Genomic DNA, 20,735 nt, shown 5'->3' with positions numbered 1-20,735 from the left:
AGACATCCATAACTCAGCTCTGGCAGTCTATCAGCAGCCCTCAGCTTTGCTATTCAAGTCTTCACAGCAAGGAACATTGCTTCATTTTGCTCGAGAAGGCTTATGGATGCCAATAACTATTTCTCAGAAATATAAAAAGTCTACCTCCACAGACAAACGGTTTTTTGTGATACCACTTCTAGGTAAAGAAAAACGCTACACGATATGACCCACACATCCATGTTAGCAATAAAAAGTACAAGGCATGACCCACACATCCATGTCTGCCATATAAAGTACAAGGCAATCTGGAGGATGTGTAGATTGTTTGAGTGCTAGTGGAGAGTTGAGCGAGCATGTTACACAGTACAGATCTTCTATCTTCTATCGATTAATAGTAATTACATAAGATGAAGACAGATGGCAGCAGTGAATTTACACAAACAAAGGAAACCTCTATATAATACCCAAATTTTGGGTTTACATGACAAAGTGATTTGGAAATTTCAATGCACCATCAAAGTTTATGCTGAACACTTCAATTCAATCCACATGAACTCTTTCATGCGCATTTGAAAAGATCTGTCATTCATCACTTTCTTTTTCTCAAAAAAGATCTTAAACCCTAAAACACCTTCTACTGCATTCAACATTTAAGTCACTTGATAAACCTATATCAAGGGCAGCTCCATGAGTCTTGTACAAGACCCTAAATCATTCTTTTTGAGTCACCCTTTTATGAATGTCTTTAACTTTTAACCGCCTTATTACATGGCATCTTATAAATTTCGCTTGCATAAAAAAACAAGTTCTACTTGGAAATGCAACTGACCGATCCACAAATCTTCAAAGGTAATTACACTTCCAAGTATAACAATGATCGAAAATGCCCTTAAACATGTCACAAGACTTTCAAACATAGTTCATTGGATCTGGCCCAGTATTCTGGAAAGTGAAAACAAGTAAAATACCTTCTGCATTTCGGGTCAATCATGGACGCTCTTCGTTTTCTGCGGTAAGCCTGGTATAAATCTAAAGTCAAGTCTTTGATAAGGCGGGTTACTTGCGTTGAACCGGGCTTCACGAGTTGCCCGTTCATTTTCGTCGAAGTTTCGATCATAATTAACGTTATCCCGTACAAACGTAGTAGTCGTATAGCGACGAGTGAAATACAATCAAAACCGGTTGTCTTTAAAAATATTCCTTTCTCGTTCGGCGGCGAGACTCAATGGGGACTCACTGAGACACTGCGATCCGTCCGTCCGTCGTCGTATACACAGTTTCACAATCCATTCACCACCAACCTTCAAACTGATGACTATTGCGATTATGAGAAAATAAACCTTCGGCGAAGCTGTCGGTTTTTTACGTCTGCTGAAAAATCCCCCTATCGCACACATGTACGCTAACTAGGCACATGTGCTGTTGTTATTGCTATTATAAAAATCACCTTATAATCAAGCGATTTTATTGGCTCTCTAAAACTCAGCCGTTGTTTGAACACGCCCATTTGACTCACCCACACTTTATCCTTATTCAGCGTGATATTTCTACTGTATTCAAGAGGATGATATTACTCCTGTATTCAAGAGGATGATATTTCTGCCATATTCAAGCATGGTATTTTCACTGTATTCACGAGGATGATATTTCTGTCGTATTCAAGCATATGTCCACTGTATTCAAGTGGATGATATTTCTACTGTATCTAAGAGAATGATATTTCTCCTGTATTCAAGAGGATGATATTTCTGCTATATTCAAGCATGGTATTTTCACTGTATTCACAAGGATGATATTTCTGTCGTATTCAAGCATATGTCCACTGTATTCAAGAGGATGATATTTCTTCTGTATTCAAGAGGATAATATTTCTGCTGTATTCAAGAGGATGATATTTCTGTCGTATTCATGATTTCTCAAAGCAAATAATTTTCGAAGGTACTTGAAAAAAATTGATCTGCACAATAACTTCCCTCGTTAACGCCTGGGAGGATATTGAAATGCGCTGCGCAGTAAAAACAATAATCATACCCTCTCCAGTTCTAATGTATAAATTGGCTGGAAAAATTATCCCAATTAAACAAAACAGGCAGGAAAGAACATTTTTCTTACAATAAGTATTAGTAGTTTTATTAGCAGTATTTGTCGATCGAGGAATCTTGATCGCACGATATTTCAAACTTTATAAGTGCTATATAAATTCGAGCAAAAATTCTATTCAATACAGTTTGAATGTGATCATTTTCTCTTTTTTGGTATCATCACCGATATGGCACAAGAGAAGCAGCATAGTAGCATAGACCTGCACTACCTCCCTACAACAATACCTTTTAAAATTGAATAACCGATAATGAGTTTACGTACATATGGAGGGAATGCATTCAACCCGATCTAGAAAAATTCAATAAGTTCAATCACCTTGTCATATCCCTCATCAAGAAACCACACCGCAACTAAACCTGATCTTAATTACTACAGAATCGATCCAACAACAATTACATTAAATGTTCACAGCTTAAAGCGAACATTACGCTATCCCTTTTTACAACAACAAAAAATGACAACGTTTGTCGTTGGATTAGGTTAATCACCGAAATATTTTAATCTTTTTAGTTTTCATGCTTGTGCAAATAGACAATAGATTGAGGAAACAAAAGACATAAGACCAGATGAAAAATAAAAATAAAAGCGAACAATTAATACTAAAAAGCCAGTTGCACACCCATGGCTAAAACGATCTTAGTTCTATGGCCGATCTAAAAACTTCAGTTGCTGAGAAGTTGGTTAGAGTAAACCAGTCGATAGTTGACAAAGTGACAATCAAAAGTTCATTGTTACTATGGTATCTATCCGCTGGTTATCTTCAATCTACTTTTCAGCAACGGTTCCCAGTCTTAGGATTTAAGAGCCTATTTGGAGTTAAGTCACAACTGTGCAACTGGCCCCTGCTGAAGATATCGAGATCCGATTGCAAAAATCAATACAATCGTTTTTGATGTTGTTCTCGAGTATTTGCTGAAAGACTGTCGGAAACTCATCGAGTTGACTTTTTAAAGAGTTAAGCCCCGATTAAACGTCATCGAGTCAGACTAAAACCTACCTGTATCTGAACGTAGAGAAACTGATCTACAATACGTGAAACACGCGCGATTAATTCCAATCTTTCACTGATCGATGATTTCGATGGCGCAATCTGATGCTACATTCGATCGGTACGTGCACGCTGCATCTTCCCCAACGGCAGTCTCCACCATCGGTACACCGTTACTGTTATACACGCGCGCCCGATATTGCGATCTCGGTTTCCTCTCCGCGTTCCCTAACTTCTGTAGTAGCGGGGTTCACTCGCGTTACCATGGTAACAACGAGCACGGCAGCGGCTAACGGAGAGATGGCCATCACGCGCGTCGCGTGCATCGATGGCTGAGCTTAGAACGTCATCTCTCTCTCGCTTGATGAAACTAATCAACGAGTCGTCAAAATAATTAGTAAAAAAACACCTACTTAAAACTAAGACGACGAAGGTTTTCACCACTAATCATTTGATATCGCATCCATTTCTGATTAGATCGGAAACTAGGGTTACATCGAGCTTCATAATCATCAGGTCATCGGTTCCGATAATAGATTCAGGCATCACCCGATACCACCACCGGTGAACTGACTGAGCATGCATTATTAAATCGGGTAATCAGTGAAGGGTTCTATGTATACAGTTCAGAGCAAACACCCTGAAATATGATCATAATGACGACAGACATCGTTAGAGACAAATCGTAATCAAATTAAACTGCGAACCATCGGCACCTGCTTCAAATCTCTCAATAATTCACGCCTATTACAGATAATTTGTCTGTGAATGTATAATGAGGAAAGGGTTGTATTCATCACTCCCCTTCCTCGTCACCATGGGAAAGGGTTGTATTCATCTCTCCCCTTCCTCGTCACCATGGGAAAGGGTTGTATTCATCTCTCCCCTTCCTCGTCACAATGGGAAAGGGTTGTATTCATCACTCCCCTCCCTCGTCACAATGGGAAAGGGTTGTATTCATCTCTCCCCTTCCTCGTCATCATGGGAAAGGGTTGTATTCATCTCTCCCCTTCCTCGTCATCATGGGAAAGGGTTGTAATCATCTCTCCCCTTCCTCGTCATCATGGGAAAGGGTTGTATTCATCTCTCCCCTTCCTCGTCACAATGGGAAAGGGTTGTATTCATCAATCCCCTTCCTCGTCACAATGGGAAAGGGTTGTAATCATCACTCCCCTCCCTCGTCACAATGGGAAAGGGTTGTATTCATCTCTCCCCTCCCTCGTCACAATGGGAAAGGGTTGTAATCATCTCTCCCCTTCCTCGTCACAATGGGAAAGGGTTGTATTCATCACTCCCCTTCCTCGTCATCATGGGAAAGGGTTGTATTCATCACTCCCCTTCCTCGTCACAATGGGAAAGGGTTGTATTCATCTCTCCCCTCCCTCGTCACAATGGGAAAGGGTTGTAATCATCTCTCCCCTTCCTCGTCACAATGGGAAAGGGTTGTATTCATCACTCCCCTTCCTCGTCATCATGGGAAAGGGTTGTATTCATCTCTCCCCTTCCTCGTCACAATGGGAAAGGGTTGTATTCATCTCTCCCCTTCCTCGTCACCATGGGAAAGGGTTGTATTCATCTCTCCCCTTCCTCGTCATCATGGGAAAGGGTTGTATTCATCAATCCCCTTCCTCGTCACAATGGGAAAGGGTTGTATTCATCACTCCCCTTCCTCGTCACAATGGGAAAGGGTTGTATTCATCTCTCCCCTTCCTCGTCACAATGGGAAAGGGTTGTATTCATCTCTCCCCTTCCTCGTCACAATGGGAAAGGGTTGTATTCATCTCTCCCCTTCCTCGTCACAATGGGAAAGGGTTGTATTCATCTCTCCCCTTCCTCGTCATCATGGGAAAGGGTTGTAATCATCTCTCCCCTTCCTCGTCACAATGGGAAAGGGTTGTATTCATCTCTCCCCTCCCTCGTCACAATGGGAAAGGGTTGTATTCATCTCTCCCCTTCCTCGTCACCATGGGAAAGGGTTGTATTCATCTCTCCCCTTCCTCGTCACAATGGGAAAGGGTTGTATTCATCTCTCCCCTCCCTCGTCACAATGGGAAAGGGTTGTATTCATCACTCCCCTCCCTCGTCACAATGGGAAAGGGTTGTATTCATCACTCCCCTCCCTCGTCACCATGGGAAAGGGTTGTATTCATCTCTCCCCTTCCTCGTCATCATGGGAAAGGGTTGTATTCATCTCTCCCCTCCCTCGTCACCATGGGAAAGGGTTGTATTCATCTCTCCCCTTCCTCGTCATCATGGGAAAGGGTTGTATTCATCTCTCCCCTTCCTCGTCATCATGGGAAAGGGTTGTATTCATCTCTCCCCTTCCTCGTCACCATGGGAAAGGGTTGTATTCATCTCTCCCCTTCCTCGTCACCATGGGAAAGGGTTGTATTCATCTCTCCCCTTCCTCGTCATCATGGGAAAGGGTTGTATTCATCACTCCCCTTCCTCGTCACAATGGGAAAGGGTTGTATTCATCTCTCCCCTTCCTCGTCACCATGGGAAAGGGTTGTATTCATCTCTCCCCTCCCTCGTCATCATGGGAAAGGGTTGTATTCATCTCTCCCCTTCCTCGTCACAATGGGAAAGGGTTGTATTCATCTCTCCCCTCCCTCGTCATCATGGGAAAGGGTTGTATTCATCTCTCCCCTTCCTCGTCACAATGGGAAAGGGTTGTATTCATCTCTCCCCTTCCTCGTCACCATGGGAAAGGGTTGTATTCATCACTCCCCTTCCTCGTCACAATGGGAAAGGGTTGTATTCATCTCTCCCCTTCCTCGTCACAATGGGAAAGGGTTGTAATCATCTCTCCCCTTCCTCGTCACAATGGGAAAGGGTTGTATTCATCACTCCCCTTCCTCGTCACAATGGGAAAGGGTTGTATTCATCACTCCCCTTCCTCGTCACAATGGGAAAGGGTTGTAATCATCTCTCCCCTCCCTCGTCACAATGGGAAAGGGTTGTATTCATCTCTCCCCTTCCTCGTCATCATGGGAAAGGGTTGTAATCATCTCTCCCCTCCCTCGTCATCATGGGAAAGGGTTGTATTCATCTCTCCCCTCCCTCGTCATCATGGGAAAGGGTTGTATTCATCTCTCCCCTTCCTCGTCACAATGGGAAAGGGTTGTATTCATCTCTCCCCTTCCTCGTCACAATGGGAAAGGGTTGTATTCATCACTCCCCTCCCTCGTCACAATGGGAAAGGGTTGTATTCATCTCTCCCCTTCCTCGTCACAATGGGAAAGGGTTGTATTCATCACTCCCCTTCCTCGTCACAATGGGAAAGGGTTGTAATCATCTCTCCCCTCCCTCGTCACAATGGGAAAGGGTTGTATTCATCTCTCCCCTTCCTCGTCATCATGGGAAAGGGTTGTAATCATCTCTCCCCTCCCTCGTCATCATGGGAAAGGGTTGTATTCATCTCTCCCCTCCCTCGTCATCATGGGAAAGGGTTGTATTCATCTCTCCCCTTCCTCGTCACAATGGGAAAGGGTTGTATTCATCACTCCCCTCCCTCGTCATCATGGGAAAGGGTTGTATTCATCTCTCCCCTTCCTCGTCACAATGGGAAAGGGTTGTATTCATCACTCCCCTTCCTCGTCACAATGGGAAAGGGTTGTATTCATCTCTCCCCTTCCTCATCACAATGGGAAAGGGTTGTATTCATCACTCCCCTCCCTCGTCACAATGGGAAAGGGTTGTATTCATCTCTCCCCTTCCTCGTCACAATGGGAAAGGGTTGTATTCATCACTCCCCTTCCTCGTCACAATGGGAAAGGGTTGTAATCATCTCTCCCCTCCCTCGTCACAATGGGAAAGGGTTGTATTCATCTCTCCCCTTCCTCGTCATCATGGGAAAGGGTTGTAATCATCTCTCCCCTCCCTCGTCATCATGGGAAAGGGTTGTATTCATCTCTCCCCTCCCTCGTCATCATGGGAAAGGGTTGTATTCATCTCTCCCCTTCCTCGTCACAATGGGAAAGGGTTGTATTCATCACTCCCCTCCCTCGTCATCATGGGAAAGGGTTGTATTCATCTCTCCCCTTCCTCGTCACAATGGGAAAGGGTTGTATTCATCACTCCCCTTCCTCGTCACAATGGGAAAGGGTTGTATTCATCTCTCCCCTTCCTCGTCACAATGGGAAAGGGTTGTAATCATCTCTCCCCTTCCTCGTCACAATGGGAAAGGGTTGTATTCATCTCTCCCCTTCCTCGTCACAATGGGAAAGGGTTGTATTCATCACTCCCCTCCCTCGTCACCATGGGAAAGGGTTGTATTCATCTCTCCCCTTCCTCGTCACAATGGGAAAGGGTTGTATTCATCTCTCCCCTTCCTCGTCACCATGGGAAAGGGTTGTATTCATCTCTCCCCTTCCTCGTCACAATGGGAAAGGGTTGTATTCATCACTCCCCTTCCTCGTCACAATGGGAAAGGGTTGTATTCATCTCTCCCCTTCCTCGTCACAATGGGAAAGGGTTGTATTCATCTCTCCCCTTCCTCGTCACCATGGGAAAGGGTTGTATTCATCTCTCCCCTTCCTCGTCACAATGGGAAAGGGTTGTATTCATCACTCCCCTCCCTCGTCACCATGGGAAAGGGTTGTATTCATCTCTCCCCTTCCTCGTCATCATGGGAAAGGGTTGTATTCATCTCTCCCCTTCCTCGTCATCATGGGAAAGGGTTGTATTCATCTCTCCCCTTCCTCGTCATCATGGGAAAGGGTTGTATTCATCTCTCCCCTTCCTCGTCATCATGGGAAAGGGTTGTATTCATCTCTCCCCTTCCTCGTCACAATGGGAAAGGGTTGTATTCATCTCTCCCCTTCCTCGTCATCATGGGAAAGGGTTGTATTCATCTCTCCCCTTCCTCGTCACAATGGGAAAGGGTTGTATTCATCACTCCCCTTCCTCGTCACAATGGGAAAGGGTTGTATTCATCTCTCCCCTTCCTCGTCACCATGGGAAAGGGTTGTATTCATCACTCCCCTTCCTCGTCACCATGGGAAAGGGTTGTATTCATCACTCCCCTTCCTCGTCACAATGGGAAAGGGTTGTATTCATCTCTCCCCTTCCTCGTCACCATGGGAAAGGGTTGTATTCATCTCTCCCCTTCCTCGTCACAATGGGAAAGGGTTGTATTCATCACTCCCCTTCCTCGTCACAATGGGAAAGGGTTGTATTCATCTCTCCCCTTCCTCATCACAATGGGAAAGGGTTGTATTCATCACTCCCCTTCCTCGTCACCATGGGAAAGGGTTGTATTCATCACTCCCCTTCCTCATCACAATGGGAAAGGGTTGTATTCATCACTCCCCTTCCTCGTCACAATGGGAAAGGGTTGTATTCATCTCTCCCCTTCCTCATCACAATGGGAAAGGGTTGTATTCATCACTCCCCTTCCTCGTCACAATGGGAAAGGGTTGTATTCATCTCTCCCCTTCCTCATCACAATGGGAAAGGGTTGTATTCATCACTCCCCTTCCTCGTCACAATGGGAAAGGGTTGTATTCATCACTCCCCTTCCTCGTCACAATGGGAAAGGGTTGTATTCATCACTCCCCTTCCTCGTCACAATGGGAAAGGGTTGTATTCATCTCTCCCCTTCCTCGTCACAATGGGAAAGGGTTGTATTCATCACTCCCCTTCCTCGTCACCATGGGAAAGGGTTGTATTCATCTCTCCCCTTCCTCGTCACAATGGGAAAGGGTTGTATTCATCACTCCCCTTCCTCGTCACAATGGGAAAGGGTTGTATTCATCTCTCCCCTTCCTCATCACAATGGGAAAGGGTTGTATTCATCACTCCCCTTCCTCGTCACAATGGGAAAGGGTTGTATTCATCACTCCCCTTCCTCATCACAATGGGAAAGGGTTGTATTCATCACTCCCCTTCCTCATCACAATGGGAAAGGGTTGTATTCATCACTCCCCTTCCTCATCACAATGGGAAAGGGTTGTATTCATCACTCCCCTTCCTCATCACAATGGGAAAGGGTTGTATTCATCACTCCCCTTCCTCATCACAATGGGAAAGGGTTGTATTCATCACTCCCCTTCCTCATCACAATGGGAAAGGGTTGTATTCATCTCTCCCCTTCCTCGTCACAATGGGAAAGGGTTGTATTCATCTCTCCCCTTCCTCATCACAATGGGAAAGGGTTGTATTCATCACTCCCCTTCCTCGTCACAATGGGAAAGGGTTGTATTCATCTCTCCCCTTCCTCATCACAATGGGAAAGGGTTGTATTCATCACTCCCCTTCCTCGTCACAATGGGAAAGGGTTGTATTCATCACTCCCCTCCCTCGTCACAATGGGAAAGGGTTGTATTCATCACTCCCCTCCCTCATCTTAATCGAGGCTATTCAGAATTCTTTTCTAGCTTCTTTGACGCCATAAAAACCGTTATAAAAATATTTCTATATATTTTGATAACTACAAAGCATTATTCTAGGAGAACCACTACGTCATCAGTTTATTTAGTAATGAAATAAATTTCACGACTCTTGTATTTTCTATTCAATTCATTTTCATGTATTTCAAAAAGTGAATTGCGATATCGATTGGAATATTGTGTGAAGTTTTTCAAGGCGTCAATAATATAAAGTTTCAAGTTGGTTTTCTTGTTTTACTTTGTGGCGGCATATCGCAGTTATAACGTCGAATAGAAATTTCCTCTCTTCAGAACTATGTAATGGCCGCAAATGGCTTATTTCGGGAAGTAATCTTGCGGTCAATCGATGTTCATAGCTCCCATCACCACCCGGGATTTACAATATAGAATTAGATGAGGCGAACAGTAAAACAGATTATCCGGCAGTTTTACGATCCATTATCCATAATCATTTTCCCTACGTCTCGTTTTAGTCGCTGCGCAAAATTTGGTAATAACAACTTGTTGAGTAGAAATGCAGTCGACGCAGTTTGACGGTTCTCTGCTGAACTCGTGAGTTAGCATCAGACGCTTCAGTCAAATAACTCAATTCAAAGAGTTAGTTAACCAAGATCCAGTTACACGCTTTTAAGCTAAGATTTTGATTTTCATCATCATTAACTCAATGAAAATGAACTGATTTTAACTCTAACTCGTGGAACCGGATTCAAGAGCCAAATATGTGTTTTTCAAATTTCATTAACTTCGAAATCCGAAGTCATATTCAGCTTCCAAATCAGCGGTTAACAACAAGTTAAAATTTAACAAACCGGATCCAGGTCCGGAATCATACCAAAACATATCGAGGGCTTAAGGGGTATTAGAATAGCCGAAAAATTCTCACTCAGCATCCTTATATAACTATCATCGATGAAGTCTGTGCTACTTATTAATTAAAAGTGACCAGACCTTCAACTACCATTGATATAATAATCTATAGAATCATATTATACACAACAAGTTCTCATATTTACATACAAATTATCAAATCATTCAATACATATTCACAGGTCACTAGAGGTAACATGATCGTTATAGTCACCCGGTAAATTAGTGAAGGATATAGTTATTCCTGACATGAATTACCGCTAATATGATAGATAGAATGTGTTTTACATATGTACGCAGTGACTTTTGATGGAGTATTTAAGGCGACTTTTGGTATTTTATAGCATAAGTGACATTTTCATCACAAATCGTAAGAAAGATCCATATTCCGGATCGCCTACGATGGATGTGTAAACTATACTTAGTCCACAATACCACTTATTATCGTTCATTCACCATCAATTTCATCTGAAGTTGAGGCGCGCCATTGAAGTTGGAAACCAACATATCATTTGCACCTCATCGTTCATCCTTAGGCAATTATTCAAATACAAATTTCAATGTAATGAAAATAAAAGCGTCCTTTGGGTATTTCTGATATAATATATTCAAATATCAGTTTTCATAGTAGGTTATCTATAGAAAGTTCCGAATTCAAACTTAGATCGGACCAAGCGTTCATACTAGTAAAAGGTCTGTTCTAAATCGGTCCATTCCATTTTAGAATCGAAACCGAATAAAGAGACCAATTCTCTGTGAATAGAAACTTTGCCTGTCAAACACAGCATTGCATCTAGCTGGACCAGTGATAGCAGCTGATTCTAAAAACAATGTGTGAACGCGCAACATTGATTTGGTCCGTTCTAAATTGGTCCATTCAAAGTGCGGGTCAAATCAGAACGGACTAACTAGCGATAGTGTCAGCGCTGTTTATAAAGAATAAAAAATGAAAGAGACGCTCCGCAGTCTTTTTAACATTACAGATAGCTTTTCATTCAAACCCGATACATGAATCATATCTATTACGAACGCTGAATTTTACCCGAGTTATTTATTGTAAATCATGCGAAGCGCGCTGTGATTTATATTCGATATTGAAAGCAGATAATGTTTCATCGTTGGAAATCAAATTATCACAAACTGCAGCTTGTTGCCTTCTTCCCACCGTGTGTGTATGTATGTATGTGCGTGTTCAATATTACATGAATCTCAAATTACATCACTCTACGCAATATATGTAATCAACGTCTAATATTCACAAAATGTTGATCGATGAAAAACCAGAAATAACAGAAATATCACTCCGTTTCGATGTTGTTTATCTGTAGTAAACGAAAGTGAACTTTACGGTTTGAAGTTTTAAGAACGTGTTCTCGTCGTTGGTTCCTGATCGTCGATTTAAGGATTTTTAACGTAGTTACCCTGTGCTTGCGAAGCGGAAATCTCGGGGTGCTATAACTGAAGAATGAGCTGGAATTATCAGTTGTGATATCTGTGAGCAATTTACTGATTTAAAATTTGTAGTTTGTGAATCTAGAAGCAGCTATTGCTCGAGTTGATGTCGCTAAAGCTGCGTTCATTCGTAGCTGGAGACTGCGATAAGGATTAACTACGGATATAAAACTTAAAGGTCTAATTGAGGAAGATAAGATCAAACTTTTGTACAGGAAGACGAACTCGGACTTCGACCAATTTCTTTGAAGAAATAGAAGCTAAGGAAGCATCTCTAATTTCATTCGAAATATAGAATTCTCATGTTGTCGGTAAAACTACTGAAACCGATTTAATGAGTTGATGAGACCGCCGCAATCGATGATGTGAAGAGCGTATGAAAAAAAACAAGGCGACCTACCTTAATTTACGAACCATTTCTGTCTCGGACAGAGCTCGATGCAGTGATGTGAATTTATTTGACGACTTCGAATGCATCCTGGTTCTAATGATTTGAAACGTGTGTTTGCCAGCAGTCGTTCTCTCAATAATTCCTTATTAAAACGTGCTGCGCAAATATATCAATGGCGATAAAACGTTCAACAGGTCTCACGATAAAACAACCAGCCTGCACGCAGAAGTTGATGATTTCATGCGATTCATGTTGGATGGATTCTTTTCAGTTACTTAAATGCTGAATACTTGCATTATCATAATAATAGTATAAGTAGCTGATCATCGTTGAATGCATGAGAATTCACATCTTATCAATGCCATCAATTTCACTCATCGACTCAAATCTGAAGAATCCTCGTTACAGATGAACGTACTCTTCACTATATTTCAGAAATTCTTTCGGCACTTCAAATATTTACGATTTCGATCGATTTCAGGTTTGAATATCTTCCTCGACGATCGACTAACTTTCCATTAAAATCCAAAGTAAATACGTTCAACACCTTCCAACATATCTGTTCGTCAAGTCGTTCATCAAACAACACATTAAGACGAAGTGATGCCTCAGACTTGAAGCTCGTTGTATCCCCAATAAGATATATATGCCATATTTCCAAATCTAACCCAGCACGAACGGAAGATGATGTTTAAACGTCTGCGACACAAGTCGTCTGAAGTGGAGAGCGATTTCATAAAGTCACGTCAGAAATAATAAGTAATCCAACCAGAAATGGTTTAAGCTAAGTCCGGCTATGGATATTCACTTCTTAACAGTACATCCTTGATGAATGCCATACGGCGTGTGCATTTAGCACCACACGCGTAGTTTCCCGGCTGGTGGCCAATCAAAGTTCATCTTCGTAATAACTTCCTATTTCATTTCACTGACTACGATTCATCATCGGTTAAGACATTTTAGAAAATAAAATCGAAAAGTAATTCATGAAAAAATTAACTACAGAAATTTGAAAAAGCGCAGAAAAAATGATTTTCAGAATCAGGCATGACTTTATGTACACTAAAAACTACCAACGACACAAGTGCCCAGTTAGGAGTTCTGTGGCGCTTTCAATCCTGAGCGCGTCGCAACAATAACTGCTAAAAAGTCAGAAAATCCGGCAAGCATATCAAGCATAATGAACTAATGAAAATGCCGTGGGCTGTCGTCAGTTAATGACAGCGTAAATTTCTTTGTGCGCACGAACAAAACGTGGGGGGATGCAAAACGATCTCGTCGATCATTGAAACATCAAACCAGGTTCACAACAGGCCAACTCCCCCCCCCCCCCCCGGCGCAAAGCATCAAACTGAATATAGCTTCACAACAGAATGAATGTAATAGGAAAGGTAATCATTTAAGAAGATGCACACGAAACGAAAGGAAAATTGAATAGGAAACATCGGACATCATCATTGAGATAAAGACATCGTGTTGGAATATTACTGACACTGCAAACAAGAATTCAGTCCATCGTGGAAACCAGAAACTTGTTGCAACTTGATTCTCTGCAACTGTCTGCAACTAGACAGCCTTACAACTGCCAATGATACAAGTGGCAATGAGTTGTACATGTTCTACTTTCTGACTGACTCTTTCTTGTGACTGAAACGAGTCGCACAATCACGATTGGTAGAACACTATATCCGTCACACAATAGCCGCCATCACAAGGAGACAATTAGGCCAGGGCCATATCGGCACGGATCAGGCCCTAGTCAAATTTGGCCCGTGCCTAATTAGAAAGTTCGCATGTAAACCACTCTTGTGATACTAAACAATGCTCAAACAAAGCGAAGTGAGTCACTTCCAGAACCAGTTGCAATTCATGCTCAACTATTTAACGGGCCAAATTGGACTCTGGTCAAAAAGGCACGGGCCCATTTGGCACCCGTGTGAACAGCTTTTCCGGCGAAATTTGGCCTGGGCCAAAAACCACCCATTTTCGACCAGTTGCAAGTATCATATGGACCGACACCTGCCTTTATAACTGGCCAATACTTATAGAATTCACAAAAGCCAATTAGCAAGACTTATACAACTCTCATGATAATTGGAAGGATAATTAATACCTCCACTTGTAATAAATTCGCTAAGTAGGAGGCATTCAAAACCAACGTTTCATAAACCTTCTCAAGGGGGTCATCAAAAACAGCTCCCAGGATGAATGAGTGGTTGAAAAGTGATATATTTCATTTTTAAAACATGAATATTTCAGGTATTTTCATAAGCCACATTCGCAACGAATTCGCAATTCGCAGTGTGTGTTCCTAATCGACCCAAACGGACCAAATTAGAATGAATCAAATCAATGTTGTGCGTTCACACAATGTTTTAAATCAACTGTTTTCACTGGTCCAGCTAGACCCAGCACTGTGATTGACAGACAATTATAGCATTCCATTTCATCCATTCTAAACTTTTCAATAGACCTGGATGAATACTTTTGATGCATTTAAATTGTACATTCTGAAATGAAATGGAACAATGTAGACTGGACTGAAATGAAATGGAACAATGTAGACTGGACTGAAATGAAATGGAACAATGTAGACTGGACTGAAATGAAATGGAACAATGTAGACTGGACTGAAATGAAATGGAACAATGTAGACTGGACTGAAATGAAATGGAACAATGTAGACTGGACTGCGCGAACTGTATATCGAGTGAACGTGAATATAGTCAGGTTTTATCTGATATCATGATTTATATACAGCAATAAGATTCACCGATCTCGATGATAACACCTCTCTCTGTCTCCGCGTCTAGTCTACAGCCAGAATCCATAGAATAACGAGTGGCTTACTAATTAATCCGACTAATTAATTATTGATTACTGATAGCAGCGTCCTTGATTGACATCGGGTTCATATTTTGTCTCGACCATAATTCAATTTGGAATATATCCGATCATTAACGGATTCATGAAGAAATCCCACACTTCGAATTTAAAATTATACGATCAAATTTATTATTATGAAACCACAACGTTTCGGCTGTTGACTAACAGCCATCGTCAGGTGGAAGCCATCATCATTCCACCTGATGATGGCTGTTAGTCAACGGCCGAAAGGTTGTGGTTTCATAATAATAAATTTGATTGTATAATTTTAAATTCGAAGTGTGGGATTTCTTCATTTATCTACAGTATACACGGATTATAGTGTTTATTCGACAAATAAACCGATTCGTTATAAGCCAATGTTAATTTCTGCACTGGAGTCTTTTATCGAGATACGATAAGATTAGAAAATTATTATCTATATAAAATATAATCTTTATAATTAGATTTTTACAGATATCGTTTAGTTCTATTGATAATAATATATTAATAACTTATTTTCTCATCTTCTTAATCAAAACGCTTTACGAAGTACGTACAAAAATATCAAGATCATTTAGACAGAAATAAACAAAATGAGAAACTAAGAAGATGTAAAAAGATAATCTCACTTCAAATGTTCTTCTAAAAAGGTAAGTTTTAAGATTACGCTTAAAGATATTAATAGACATATCAACAGTTTTAGAAATAGAATCCCATAAGTAAGGTGCCGAAATATTGAAAGTTCTGCTTCCATAATTTCCTATTGGCGAATGTCGCTAAAATAGTAGGATTCTATTCCATTCTGCCTAAAACATCATACCGTATTGGGATAGATGTCATACTTGTGTTTTCCTCTTAGCTTTTCCAAAAGAATTTCTTAAATATTTCTGTCTTAATCTTAATTTTCGATCTAATGACTTGCCATAAGTTAATTTTCTCCCTTCGCCCTTCCATTTTCTCTTGATAAAAACTGTACTCCAATTATCAAAAAAAAGCCTGGATACTACATACATGTATGAAGACCCTGACAGACCTGTTAAATTGACAACGCATCAATCAGCAAGATTTTTACAGGTTACATACAGCTAAATAAGAAAAAGAACTTACCTAAACCTGATAACTGATTTCTTAAAGATCTTCAAAAAGTGACTGATCCAGGAAGTTGCAGACATGAGAAAATGATGGCGCATCTAAAAGTCTATATAAACCGAGTACGCCTCCTCTCACAATTATATAATGATTAATAAGTCCGCACCCCAAGTGTTTATTACACTGTTGTATAATACAGACTGAGAATTATATATCTCTTAATTAGCCACCCAGCAATATCATTAGCTTATCAACGACATTGAATATTTAACTTCCCTAACTCAAAGGTTTTTTTTCGAATATGAAAATGCTGGTATACACTTGATAAAAAATTTTTACGATGTATTTTTACCATAAATCATACATTGATTAACCATAATATTTCAACAAACAGCTATAAATCAAGATAAGCCCGGTCGAAGCGCATTTAGTTCCTATAACCAATCACACAGTCAAAGATTAAAGTCAATTTCAGAATTCAATCTTCGACTATGGAATTATTGCCTGTGATGATCAATTCCCGAGATAAGACATAGTTCAGGTGAAGCTGGTATCGCACGGAGATGATTTGGATGATTTGGCCCGCATCAAACTTGCCCAGACCAGACCCGAGTCAAACTTGGACTGTGCCTAATTAGAGCATATTCACACGTAAATCAATCACTCGTTACTAAAATGCTATCAAAATGATGCTGTGGCAAGTGAGTTGAATCACATCCAGAATCAGTTAGCACGGACCCATTTGACACCAGAGTGAACCGTTGCCCGGGGCCTAATCTGGCACGGGTCAAAATTGTCATGTGATCGCTGCTTTATTTCATAGGAATCGAGCCCAAATTTGGAGTTAAGTTTTGACAGAGGTGATGATTATTTCTGTACGGTTAGATATCAGTGAACTGAACGCCGCACAGTGGCACAAATGAGAACTATATCTTACATGATAAACTGCACTCTGGTGGAAGTTTCCGGAATCTCAGCACAAATCTTCATTATACGGCGGAAAACAATATAATTTCATCTCTGATTCTAAGAATGAGGAGATGGTGTTTGCGCGAGCCATATTTGGCCAAAGCCTAATCAGAAAGCGCCCTCATACACAAACCACTCACTCGATACTAAACCAATGCTCAAATGAAGCGAAGTGGGTCATTTCTGGAACCAGATGCAATTCACACGCAATCATTTGTCCCGTGCTAAAATTTGGCACGGGCCTGGTCTGATGTTTTTGGTCGGGCAAACAGGGCCCATTTGGCCCGTGTGAACAGTTGTTCAGACTAAATTTGGCCCGGGCCACAAATGCTCGCGTGATCACGGCTATACTTTCACCTTTTGAACAATAAGATATTTGCCAAGCATGAAATATCATTTAGAGATGAAAGCATCAAGAGATTCTATTACAGGACTTGATCAACTGGAAGTGACAATCTATGTCTGTAGTATATTCAGCCTGATGTTGATACAATATATGTACTTCCCATTGAGAAACTGGGTGACCAAGAGTTAGAAAAATTCCAAGAATCAAACAATAGACTTCCCTTAAAAATAGCAAGATGGAAATACTTATCTCTGCCGTACTAAGCACTAACACTCATAGGAAAAAAATAGATATCAATATGAATTTTGGCGACTACGCGGAAATCGATGTGCGCGTCATCGATAAAAACAGCTGCTGACATTTAAAATCAGACATTCAGAAATAAATGCCGATGCGTACGAGAAATAAAACTGATCGGAAAAATCGATTTCTGATTCATATGCATACTCAGATAACCCTCGACGGATTGGATATGTTAAAAAACATATTCTATTCGAAATAATTTCATCCATTTGTGTTTTATATCGATTTACTGTAACAATCACGTGAACATTACATATAATCACACACGTGGTCTACATGCAGATTAAAACTGCAGATTACATTAAAATAACGCCAAATGACTCCAAAACCTGTAGAGCAACGTTCAGCAATATTACATCATGGACATACAACCACAGTTTCCGGCAATGTTACATTATTATCACAGACATAAAACTAAATGCCCATGGTTACATAATGGACTCTAAAAACGAATTTCCAGAGTCTATGGTTTAGGCAGTCTAAAATCCCAGCATAAGGAAAACACTTGGTGCTGGATTGACATCTATCTGACTGGGTTTGGAATGATCACTAAAACACATTCGTCATCAGACAATAAAGTGAAAGTGTTGATAGCAATAATAATAAGAACGCAACTATCACAATCTTCATTTGAAGCCTGCAGTGGCAAGCGAGGATGCCGGTTCTAGGCCTGCTGCGAGCGTTTGGCGATGGATTACTAACCGTTGTGTTTGAAAGTTTGAATCGTGGCTCCCGTTAAACGTGCGCCCAGCACGAGCGAGGCGTGGTTTAGCGTATCGCTCAAAACTAGACAACCCTGTAATATGTATTGCTAGATGTTAGTCAATCAAACACGTAAAACATTATCGTGAACAATATTATCGCATTGTGAATAAGAGCTGTAAATTAGAGTGCAAATACAGGGTTCATAGTAGTTCGTATGAGGCTAAAGACAAAAGTAAGCAGCTGTGATGCGTAGTACAAGTAAAAGTAAATGTTTAAGCATTTTTGTAGGAGCGTAAGCACTTTTCTTATCATAAAATTTTGGAAGAGTATCCAGATAGTTAAATAATAATAAGAACGCAACTATCACAATCTTCATGATGATAATGAGTTAATTTACATGTTCAAACGTTTCGACTCATCTCTTCGAGTCCTTTTCAAGAAATGACATGAAAAGATACAAACTATGTATAGTATACTGTTACTAATTACAGAGAATATCATGCAGGCGTGAAGTGGCCTAGTTTACAAAGTACAAATGGATTATAAACATATCAAAATACGTTCAGTAAAAAATCGATCGAAACGTTTGAATATAAACTCATTATCATCATGAAGATTGTGATAGTTGCGTTCTTATTATTATTTATCTATCTGGACACTATTCTGAAATTATATGTTGATAGCAATGTCTGTATGTAGTAACACAGTACATTTCAATACTGCTAGTGAAATGATATTCAATATACTGGGCCTGGTTTCATAGACTGAGTATCAAAGTTATCCCTAGGGGTAAATCCCTAATCTGGGTAACAACCACCATGGTTACAATGAGAAACCATGGTAATAACTGACATATTTCAAAATGTTCCCAGGGACTATTTTTCTTCCACATCTATGAAACCCAGCCCTGATGTTTTTGTTTTTTACTACTGGGAATTGGCCTTTATCAACAGATGAGCTTTTTACTGTGACAATGAATAAAATATGGAACATCGTGTGTTTGCTGAACTGATCAAAACTAATTTGTTTCCGTCGTCAGCGGCTGGGGATAAACACCCATCAGGCAGCAATTAATATCTCAAATTGCATCCAGCGTTTTCACCATATTAACCCTCTACCACTTTCACATATCATCATCAACCCATATGAAATAAACATTATTGAATTCTCTTCAAATTCGCGCACATTATATCAGACACGTCTTTCAAACATGTGCACTTTGCTTATTACGCGATTGTGTACATAAAGTTTACCGTACTTCCGCATGAAACGGAATTCACTCTTCAAATTCTGAAAAGCTGAGTTAAATCTACGAGCAATCATCTCAATGAGGTTCAATCAGCCGATAGGAAATCGGCTGTGCGTCAAGCGCAAAATACAGCATAATCCAACTACAGTCAGTGTGTAGTGGAGATCGGTTTGAGATTGTTGGTTACTTCAGCAAATACTCAAAAAATGTGTAATTCTTGAAAGCCATAAAACACAAGTTTTCTCGAGAAAGCCCTTAGCATCGAAACTCTGACAGAAAATCGAATATATAAGATATATGTCTTATTTTCTGAAAGATGACCTATTTCTTTACATAATACAGAACTAGATGTACAGAAAGCGAGCATCAAAACAACGAATTAAACTTGAATAATTCATAGAACATACCGATAGACAGTGCATGCATAGACATGAAACCGAATTAACAGAATTTTATGAAGCATCAAACCATCTTTAATGAAATCTCGAGTGAGCAGTGAATACACCAGACACAAAACACTCATGTATCTGATGATTGTGTAATCATTTACTCTGAAAGACTTCGTTTACGTCGAGGTCAACAAATCAAATATCCATTTCGAACTATCAGTTATAAATGTCTCTTTGGTAAAGATGTATTAGCCACGATCAGGTCCAGGCCCGAGCCAAATTTTGAGACAAATGATTACGTTTGAATTGCAACTAGTTCCAGAAGTGATTCGCTTCGCTTTGTATGAACATTTACGGCCCCAAAAAGTCCCGACTCGAGCGGAGTCTACGGTACATATTCTAGAAGCATTACGTATTTTCACATTGGAGCAGAACACCAAGCAAGCTGTTCACAAGTGATGTGGCTTCGTGCCCTCAACTAAATATACTAAACTACCTCGTGTCTACTACCCTCCCTTCGACATAAGCTAAACAGTGACAGATTGACTGAAACTAGTAAACGAAGCCCTTCAAATACGGTATCCGTCCAATATATACCGATATAATGGGCCATTAGTCATTAGTTGATACTTACTTGATATA

The 20,735-nt window shown here is 40.6% G+C and overlaps 1 protein-coding gene across 3 annotated transcripts in view; it reads right to left on the bottom strand.

The window, feature by feature from the left end:
- The window catches only part of LOC141905819 (uncharacterized), a 43,390-nt gene extending 27,149 nt beyond the window's left edge, over positions 1 to 16,241 (bottom strand). For 2 of the 3 annotated variants that reach the window (XM_074794866.1, XM_074794867.1), the window contains exon 1: positions 951 to 1,134. In XM_074794866.1, coding sequence (XP_074650967.1) covers positions 951 to 1,099 — 149 coding nt within the window. In that variant the 5' untranslated portion in view covers positions 1,100 to 1,134. Of the gene's footprint in view, positions 1 to 950; positions 1,135 to 16,150 lie in introns of those variants that run through there. The other variant, XM_074794868.1, reaches the window with a different exon arrangement.
- Between the last annotated feature and the right edge of the window lie 4,494 nt (positions 16,242 to 20,735).

This window comes from Tubulanus polymorphus, chromosome 5 (genome assembly GCF_964204645.1).
Source record: "Tubulanus polymorphus chromosome 5, tnTubPoly1.2, whole genome shotgun sequence".
Classification (NCBI taxonomy): domain Eukaryota; kingdom Metazoa; phylum Nemertea; class Palaeonemertea; order Tubulaniformes; family Tubulanidae; genus Tubulanus; species Tubulanus polymorphus.
Note: the sequence above shows the minus strand (reverse complement) of the source record. Positions and strands in the feature narration are given on the sequence as shown.